Source organism: Marmota monax, unplaced genomic scaffold (genome assembly GCF_021218885.2).
Source record: "Marmota monax isolate L192 unplaced genomic scaffold, Marmota_monax_Labrador192_F-V1.1 WCK01_AAM20220418_F8-fsc00688, whole genome shotgun sequence".
In the NCBI taxonomy this organism is placed as follows: Eukaryota; Metazoa; Chordata; class Mammalia; order Rodentia; family Sciuridae; genus Marmota; species Marmota monax.
The window spans coordinates 16,793-26,965 of record NW_026692988.1 but is presented as its reverse complement, the minus strand read 5'-3'; the positions used below and the strand labels follow the sequence as shown (position 1 = coordinate 26,965).

The 10,173-nt window shown below is 35.6% G+C and overlaps 1 protein-coding gene across 1 annotated transcript; it reads right to left on the bottom strand.

Annotated features, from left to right (window-relative positions):
• Positions 1-825: 825 nt before the first annotated feature.
• On the bottom strand, positions 826-7,548 carry LOC124098022 (tripartite motif-containing protein 43-like). Its single transcript, XM_046452540.2, has 7 exons — positions 6,782-7,548; positions 5,627-6,041; positions 4,878-4,973; positions 4,072-4,302; positions 3,426-3,448; positions 2,817-2,914; positions 826-1,935 (listed from the first exon to the last, which is right to left on the bottom strand). Exons 2-7 carry the CDS (start codon positions 6,035-6,037, stop codon positions 1,442-1,444), a joined length of 1,353 nt encoding a protein of 450 aa, XP_046308496.1. The 5' UTR covers positions 6,038-6,041; positions 6,782-7,548; the 3' UTR covers positions 826-1,441.
• Positions 7,549-10,173: the final 2,625 nt, after the last annotated feature.

The following is a 10,173-nucleotide window of genomic DNA, read 5'->3' as shown; positions in this document are numbered from 1 at the left end:
ATTCGACCATGCTCACAGTGAAGGGTGCTTGTGGCCCATAGGTTGTTACAGCCTCCTTTAATTGCTTCACTATTTTGAAATATAAAGCATGGTGAATTCGTTGCCCTCCTGCCTACTCAAGTATAGGGCATGCTAATCTTTGGGGTCCTGCCTCAGGATTCCGTCCATCAACTACGGGAGTTGAGGGCCGCTCAGCTGTAGATGGAGCTGTTGGTTGAATTACACCCTCTGGTGATAGAACGGAGTTAGTAGCAGCCTCCTGTTGTAATTCCCCACCTGATGGTTGTTTTTCCTCTAAGCTTTCTTTCTTCAAATTTTCCTCTGTCTGACTAGCTCGACCTTCACAATTTTGAGGAATACTACATAGGTCTTTTGTAAAATGATCTTCAGTTTTGGTTTCCAGCTATTTTCTCATACATAGACTAGAGATATATTTTTAGAAAGAAAGAACACACACACAAACTTCTTTCCTCATTATATGATATTAAAATATGTGATATCCGCATAGTCTGTGTATTAAAATAAGTTCATTGGTTTTAACAAATGTATCATTCTGACTAGGGATTTTGGAAACGAGTAAAGCTACACACTTGTATTTAGAAAGAGGGGGCAGTTAATACAAGTAATTTTTTTTTAATTTCCTCTCAGTTTTGCTGTTAACATAAAACTCCTTTAAAATAGTTTAGGAAATATAAGGGAAAGAGGAAGGTCCAAGTTTACTGGCTTCAGTGAAAAATGGGTCCTTGTCCTGAGTGTGAGAAAGAACTTCATTTGTTTTATTTCCCAAGGAAAAATAAATTATATTTTCTTAGATCAATAGAAAGATGAAAACATCAAAATAATGTTTATTGCAGAGAATGATATAAAAATCCATCCTAAAAAATGTCATTCAGCTTAAATCATAAAATTATGCAATCTTAAATCTGACAAATTCACAAAACATGTAAGCAGTCACAGCATGTAGTGCATCTGGAACACATAGTTTGCCAATAATTTTATGTTCCACAAAAGATGACCATCATTAGAAGAAAAAAAAAATTGAGTCAACGCAATTTGGTAATTTACACTGTCTTTATATTTAAAAAGAAAGTTATATTCAACAAAATGCCATTTTTATTTTTTCATTGGGTATTAAACCCAGGGGTATTCTACCAAAGAACTACATTCCCAGACCTTTTATTTCTTCTTATTATTATTATAATTTTTAATTATTTTGAGACAGGGTCTTGCTAAGTTGCCCAGGCTGGCCTCAAACTTGAAGTCCTTCTACATCAGACTCCCAAATTAACCAAATTGTGTGAATTAATAGGCATGTGCCACCATGTCTGGATCAAGTACAAATTACTTAAAAAGCACTAAAGTACAGTATTGTAAACTTCAACAAGGAAGGGCTTCCTGAAATGTAAATTCCCCAGGCATAGAGTTCCAGACATATCCCTGTTCACTTGTGGCCAGTGTGAACAAAAGGCCTGACTGGGAAATTCAAAGAGCCTGAAGGGTACCGCCATATAAGAGAACTCTTGGCAACGTTCACAAAACTCACACTTTCACTCTCAAAATCAAGAAACACACCAACCCGGCCCTGAGGCTTCTCTATATAGTGAGAAAGCATTGGGGAGGTTGTCAAAAGACTATGGCCATCATCTTCCTTGACAAAAAGGAGAAGAAACACGTCTTCGGATTCAATCACTGTGCCATTCCTTCTTATCCAGGAATCCTTACAGACTCCTACAGCCCAGTCCAAAGGATCTTTCATATCTAATTCCCAGTACAGTTTCCCAGAGTTGAAAGTCTCTGTTCCCCATGCAGCAAAATATTTAATTCCATCAGAATTCAAAGATAAGTCTGGAAGGACGTGCCCAAATCTCAAACTTCTCACATCATCAAATAGCTTGAGGTTATCACTGGACACTGTATTTTCAAAGGATATCTCCACTGTAGAATGAAGAGAATATTCAAATCAAAACCAACTTTTAAATTGCTGTTAGATGAGAAGGTCTACCTGAGACTTAATGGGGGGGGGGAGGGGGTGGCAGAAGAAGAGGGGTAATTGTGGCTGAAGTGCATTGCACTCACAGGTTTCTAGAAAACTGCAGAAGAAAAAATATTCCAATCACAATGAAAACAGTGATAAATATAAGGACACTGTAATACAAGAGTGGGCATGTCTACTTCCAGCTTGTTACTTTTCATTTCATCTGAGAAATTGGAGGTCTGCGTTCCCATTCAATCTAAAGAAATAATTCCTTGCTATGGTTCCTATTTAGTTCTACCATGGAAATCTAAAAACTGCTTCATCATATACCAAATTGTCTTTTTTTGGTGCTTGTGAAATATTGCTCTGTGCATTCAGTTATTTTATGTTTGTTCATACATGCTATTATATTAAATTTAATGCATTTTGTATATTATATATATATATATATATATATATATTTATTTATTTATATATATTTTTAATAAAATACATATCACACATTCAATTTCTAAGACATTTTAAGGGTAATGTTTAAATAACCTCCATCACTCAGTGCACTTAATTTAAAAAGGGAACATACTGAACTAATTTATAATTGTCTTATTGATTGAAATGGTTTTTTATGTATAGCCCAAATCACATTTATTATTTTACCAGTGATCACTTATTTTTTTCCTTATTTAATCATGGTGATCAGATTACTAAATATAATTATAAATACCAATTGGCAGACCATTCCCTTTGGGTAAATTAAATGTTAATAAATGGAAAGGTTTCCCATAGAAAATCATTATTGAAAGTCATTACACTATGCTCCCATCACTGGGCTGACACTCACCTTGGAAACACTTGAGCCTGTCTATCAGTCCAGTGATGGTCTGGGCAGGAAGTGCTGGCTTTATAGGCTGAGGCAAGTGCAGCTGCACTGATTCACTCCTGAAAGTAGGAAGAGGACATGAATCTTCTGGTGACAAAAATGACATCACAGTTTTTAAAGAACTAAACAACAATTCTGCTGAAAATGTTTCTTGAAACCTTTTTCTTGTGAATGTACCTCTGTGAACATGAGAGGGGACTGTTTCTAGGAATCTTTCCTACTTAATTTGCCAGTTAACAACCCATTTCTCAGAGGTACCCATGTCTCTCATTAGCTAACTAGGAAAAACTGTCCCATGCACCTCAGTGTTTATGATTTACAATGTCAAATCATACATGGTTGCATTTATGAACATCAACATTCAGCCCAGGATGACATATATCCCTCGACCAACAGGGGAAATACAGGCTGACTTCTCATAAAGGGGAAGAGGAAATCATATTCAAACAAACACATGAACACACAGTTGATTACTCTCTACATAAAATATACCTTCACTTTGTTAGAAACAACTTAAGCATTTTCATAGCTCTCCATGGTATCCCAGTTTACACTAAAGTCAAAATTTACCTGGCCAATAGGTCTCCCAAGTCCTGCAAAAAAAAAAAAAAAAAAAAAAAAGGCTTATTTTTTTTTAAGAAACTGAATAGTATTTTGTTTTTGGAAAGATCATGTAGCATCAAATATCATCACATCAATGCTTCTTATGAATTCATTTTCATCTCTCAGGACAGTACCAGTAAAACATATTTAAAGATTCTGAATTTGTGATTAAATCAGAATCCAGAGGGTCTAAAGAGAATGAAGGATATCAGTAATACACAGTGTTTACTGTCCCCAATTCCATAACTTTTAAACAGAAGAAAGAGAACACAAGTTTTTCCAAGATGTCTGCATATTGTCAAATGGCAGGCAAAAAATGAAATGTTCATGAATAAATTGTTATTTTTCTGGATCTTAGAGAAGCAAGATACAACAGAAAAATTAAAAAAAAAATCCTAGGAGAGCTACTCACAGAGTTTCATAAATCTTGCTTATTTATAGTCAGGATAGAAGGTAAACTTTAAGTAGATTATATCCAAAGAGGAAAGAACCCCATAATTGATGCAGGAAATTAAAAAAAAAAAAAAAAAAAAAAAAAAAACTACCAAATAATGTGGTCAAAATGAGAACACCAAATCATATAAAATACTTTCATGCACAACTAAGTTCTTACCTGGAGCAGCTCCACATATGGTTTATGGGACATTTTCACCAGCTCCTCATATATTTCTCTTAAGTCTTTCTTCTTTTGAACCATATTGGCTTCACTTTTTTTGAGTTCCTCTAAAATTCTTTTGCTTTCCTTTCTAAGAATGTCTAGATGTCGATTTTCCTCCTCATGAAGAACTGGATGTAGTTTCCTGTACTCAGCCCTGATCAGCTCTTCCCTGAGATACACATAGTACTGTAGAGAGAGATTGTCTAGATCACAATTCCAGTATGATTTTAACCTCCTCCACCTAAACCTCTCTCTTTGACCATTGGCTTTTTACCAGTATGTTACATATGCCATAATTTTATATGCATCCACATTTCAGAAATTAGAAATTCACTCTTCTTTTATCTTCATTCTTTCCCTAGTTTTTATAACAAAGGCAAGGAACCAAACCCATCCTTCCCTCCAACCACTTTTATCTGCTTCATGAATGCCTGAAATATCTTAAGAAAAGGTTTTGATTGACAATTTATCCTTGAAATATAAATTTCTACATGCAAGCGATTAGAATTTAGAGCTGTCACTTAAATCACTATATGCAATATTCTGATCTCTGGTGAGAAAATTAATTTTCATCTCAAACCTCCCTATGACACTGCCTGGTCATTTGTTTGATCAACAAAGTCAAATTTGACTTTTAGGATTCCAAGCCACCAGAAATGATGTACCTAATATCCTTACACCATGATGCCATAATGAATAATGGATGGATTTCTAGTACGTCTGTTTCAAGCTGAGTCTCAAGGAAATAGACTCATACTTACGATCCATGGACTGATTATTTTGTTCTCTTCATCTATATTTCTTTGATTTACTTGGATCTTTTCCCGTAATGATCTTATTTGCTTTAGGAGCTTCTCCTGAAAAAGAAATATAAACTCAAACAATAGAGAAGCAAGCACATTTGGCTTCAATCTCACAATGATAGAGAATAAAACAAAAAGAGATAAGTACTTTAGTGAGAAAAAAAAATCATATTGCTGTCCTTTTGCTATTGATGATTGTGAATTTTAGGAGATATCAGACTGCAAAAGTGCATAATGTAGCCATGTGCCTAGGGATACTGATAAAGATGAATAGTTTTTAGATAGTGTGGCAATTGGCTTCAGATTTTGTTTTCCGATGCTCTACCCTGTTAATTCCCCAAAGGCTTTTATCTAATTTATTCCCTAGTGTTAGTAAATGTTCATGCTGTATAGAAATGTATTGCATTTGTCATTTTGGTAGCCAGTAACTCTTTTCAAAATAAGCAGTTTCTAATGCCTTAACCATGAAAATTAAAATTAAAGTGACCAACTCCTTTATCACTACCTCTGTGGAATCAAGCTCCACCAAGTCAGGCATGCTTACATATTTTATTTATTGCTTACATCTTTGATTCTTAGCTTCTTCCTTGATGCTTATAAAGTTACCTAGCATACAGAAAAGAGTAGGGCAATCATCATCATCATCCAGATCCTCAGCTCTTTTGTAATCTCTTAGCCTTCACAGTGTTCTCACTGGTGTCACTTACCTGGTATTCCTCAGCAGCCCTTTCCACTGAAGGGTGGTTGTGAGCCCTGTGCTCCTGAGGGTTGCAGCAGAGCCAACAGAGCAGGTTCTTGTTCTCCTCACAGAAAATCTTCTTTGTCTGCTGGTGGGTCACACATATATTTTTCTCAGAGCTCAGGAATTGCCTGAGGTGAGCCTGCCTTGCGATTGATGTAAGATTCTTCAGAAGAATATTGTTTTTGACATCTCCCTGCTGTGATGGCTCCCTGCACACAGGGCAACAGGCAAGAATTTGGGCTTGTCCCCAGGGAACAAAGAAACAGGGCCAACAAAAGCTGTGCCCACAGCCTATGGTGACTGGGTATATAAGGTACTTCAGGCAGACAGAGCAAGTGAGTTCTTTCTGGAACACTTGTGGTATTTCTGAATCCATTATTCTGAGGGAAGAAAACCATAAGGATTTAATCATCTACCCTTAAAGAGATAAAGACCTGAACCAATTTTTACTCATATTCTCATTGAATAGCACACTACTCTCCAGGGAATAATAAACTTGCTTTTGTACATGACAAAACAGAACAAACTGAGTAAATAAAGAACGCAAATAAATCAAATATTTAAGTGAGTAGCTCTCTATACAAGTCTGAACTATTATCAAGCACCTCATACTGTGAAAATATGTGATTATTTTAATCTGCTCCAAAAAACAAAGACTTCTTTACAGTTTTTATTTAGCTAAAAATCTGGGTTCTCATTTCTACTATAGTTGAGCTTCTAAGAATGGAAGAGATAAAATATTCCTAAAAATAGTTTTGGACCTACAGGTAAAAAATTATACATTATCTGAGAACTAGTTTCAGAGTGCTTATAAAGTATGTAGGAGCACTGGGCATGGTAGCACACACCTGAGACAGAAGCAGTGCAAGTTCCTCACCAGCCTCAGCAAAAGCAAGACTCTAAGCAACTCAGTGAGACCCTGTCTCTAAATAGAATCCAAAATAGAAATGGGGATGTGGCTCAGTGGTCCAGTGCCTCTGAATTCAGTCTCCAGTACAATCAATCAATCAATCAATCAATACAAAGAAAAAGAAAGGAAAAAAAGTTTAAATTATGGAATTACATTTGATTTTGTTTGGGAAAGTAGTAGCTACAGCTCATGTGGCAATTGTATACGTACCTTAAGAATTACTCTATGGTTTCAGCAGTTCTTGCTACAGAATTGAAACTATGAATTAATCTTCAGGATCAGGCTCTCAAGGTGTGGAGGGGATCGATTTTGAAGTCATTCAGCCAGGTGAGCTTCAAACTCTACTCAGGGAAGAATGAGCTGGTCTCCTGGAGTGCACTTTTATTGAGTCCCTGAAGACCACACCCACTTCTTCCTTGATTGCATTTAGGGTGTTTCCAATCAGTGTTAGGTAATTAGTGTAGGTAATTAGATTAGCATGGGCGATTAGATTAGTGTGAGTGGTTTGGATGTGTGGGTAATTAGTTTCCAGGTAGAAAATTTTGATGTAATCCCTTCTCTAATCTTCATAAACAAACATTTAGAGTCTTGACCAGGGTTACTGACTTAAAAAAAATTGATGGTTGTGGGGGAGGGAAAAGCGACCAAAGGGGATTATTCAAAGTACTGAAAACCTTCTCCAGGAATCCACCACAGTGGCACCCCCTCAGGCCAGGGACACACTCCTGCCCACAGTCACTGACTTAAAAAAATTGAATCCCCAAATTCAGATTATATCTAAAGATTTTCAGTTTTGTTCTTTTATTTTTCACCTTTAAGAACAGAAAGAGGGTGTCATCATATGTATTTTTTAGTATGTGTTTTTGAACATTTATAAACATTTTTCTTTCTGACTTTTGCTTTAGTTTTATTCTCCCAGATGGAGAGGGATTAAGTTTAGAAATTTTGTTTTCCTCACCAGATGAGGTGGCCCACACCTATAATCCCAGTTCCTGAGGCTGAGGCAAGAGTATCAGAAGTCCAAATAAAGCCTCAGCAATTTAGTGAGGCCCTAAGCAATACAGAAAGACTCTACCTCTAATTAAAATATTTAAAAGGGCTGAAGATGTGGTTCAGTGGTAAAGTGTCCCTGCATTCCATTTCTGTTTAAAAAAAGAGAAAAAAAGAAAGAAAGAAAGAAAAATATTTTTGTTTTTATTTTTGTCACATCAATCTCATGCTTTCCCAAAAGAGACCCAGGACTCTTCCTTGGGGCTACTTCTTAAGTAATGCCACATACACAGCATGAACTGCAAGAGCAAAGATGGCCACATTCCCCACACCCCATTCTGTGTGGCAGTGAAAATTTGTCACCCTGAAGCCTCTATTGATTCTTTCTAGCTTTGGTAGACTTTCCTGGAACCTCCCTTTTACACAGATCAGTATCAAAGATGATTTTGTCCAATAGTTACTAATTATGATTTTAGGATGTAAAAACAATGAGACTTCAAAAAATAACATATTGGTTGGTATGGTATGGAAGCATGAGTTTTGGTTTATAATACAAGAATCCTGGGCTATAAAGAAAAATGTATAGAAGTCACTGCCCTGAGAGTTCCTCTGCTACAAAGGCATTAGGCTGTCAAGGAGGCCCTATTTCTTCCTCAGATTATCAGAGTGATAGATGAGGGAAGCACCTCATTTCCAGGGACCTCAAATGTTCGCATTTGCTAAATTTCTTCCCAAAGGAAGAAATCAAGTAGATACAACCTCCCAGACTCTGAATTGTAGACAGAGGGGCTATATAGTACTATGGTTTAAATGTGGATTTTTCCCAAGAAAACTCAAGTTGAAATATTATTCCATAGAGCAGTAGTATTTTGAGATGAGGTCTTTAAGTCATTAAAAAGAATTAGTGCCTTTCTCCTTGGACTGAGCCTGAATGAAGGAGTAAATTCTGGGCCCTTGGAAAATGAGTCATTTTCTAGAAAGTGGGTTGTTATGAAGGGTGTCACACATGTGTTCAGATTTTCTTCACTGGACAATTTCTCCTACTGCTTCTCTGCTATGAGCAGATTCAGCATGAAACCCTCACCAAAAATTCAGGCATCATAACCTAGAACTTACCTGTCTTCAGAACTGTGAGATAAATGAATCTTTTCTTTATAATTTACCCAGATTCAGGTATTATATTAAAAGAACAGAAAATGGACCAACACAGAAAAGAAAGAGACACATTCTCTTACATTGAATTTTACCTTTATTAAATCAAAAATTATCTAATCCTTCATTTTGTTACATTTCACAAATAAAACCAGAAAATATGTCCAACTTCATGTATCATAGGTGATTATATTCCCAAAATAAATTAATTAAAAAATGCATAAATTTCAAAACTTTATGGATTTTAATATTATCACCACAATTAATAACAGATTAAGTAGATTTTTACAAAATTTGAGGTAACCTAAACTTAAAAAGATATATTCTGTTTGACATGTTTCATAAGACCCAAGGGAGAGGGCTTCTTTAGATATTGGATTTTCCATAGTATTAGCGGCACAGTCCTTATGTATGTCTGGTCAGAAGTGAGTACAGCAGAAAAAAAGCTTTGATATGGGGAGAGAAAGAATAGGAAGAAATACTGTGTATCAAAAATCTTTGAGAAACATTAGTAGAGATCACAGTTCTACCTTCACAATCTAGGAATACTCTTATTCAGCCAATGGCCTTAGTACTTACTGAAAAACAAGTAGAGAGGTGGTAAAGAGAGTGTAATGGGAACCCTCCTCAACACATCCAAAGAGGAAGAGCCATTCACCTCATCCATCTTGTCATCTTTGTTCCCTTTCCAATAATCATTACAGACTCCAAAAGCCCAGTTCCAAGAGTCTCCCACTTCCATCTCCCAGTAATATCTGCCCATGGTAAAAGTCTGAAAACCCTAGGCAAGAAAGCATTCTGATGTTGGAGTGATCCAGGAGGCACCTTGAAGATCACATCCAACATTCACACTTCTCAACTCTCAATACAGGAAGATGTGGCAGTTGAATCTTTCAGACACAGAGTAAGAAAAAAAAACCTGTAGATCTGTCTGTAAACAGAATAACAAGTTAAAGTTCTAAGAAAAGTCATTCTGTGAACAACTGACATTACTGGAAACTGTGAAGTTATAGCAGAAATGATGATTTTGGCTGTAACATCGAATACAATTGTGGGCATAAAGAGTTAATCTGCAGAACAAATAAATTTTTATGTATTTGTTATCTATTTATTTGTTTTCATTTATTTGTTATTTATTTATTTTATTATTTATTTGCCACAGATATGGAAAATTGTTGAAAATGTGAAAATTTAAATACTGAGTCAAATATAAGATCAATATCTTTGAATTTAATTTTTATTTCAAAATAGCTACAGAAATTATGCCCTTAACTCTCTTCAGGCATCAAAAATATTAGTATCAAAATAAAATTCCCATTTCTAAAACATGGTGTCATTAATTTGTATGATGTGAAGATTTCCTCTCTTTTCAGCTTCTCTATACAACTGGATAAAACAATTTATACATTTTAGAAAGAGTAATTTAAAATTTATTTATGCAAAACTCCTCATTATCCCTG

Bases quoted from the DNA above. Each gene is read 5' to 3' on its own strand.
- LOC124098022 (XM_046452540.2), bottom strand. From the start codon at position 6,037: ATGGATTCAGAAATACCACAAGTGTTCCAGAAAGAACTCACTTGCTCT. The intron at 3,449-4,071 runs GTAAGAACTTAG...TTTTTTTTGCAG, and splicing joins CATATGTGGAGCTGCTCCAG to GACTTGGGAGACCTATTGGC. The intron at 1,936-2,816 runs GTGAGTGTCAGC...TTCATTCTACAG, and splicing joins CAGGCTCAAGTGTTTCCAAG to TGGAGATATCCTTTGAAAAT.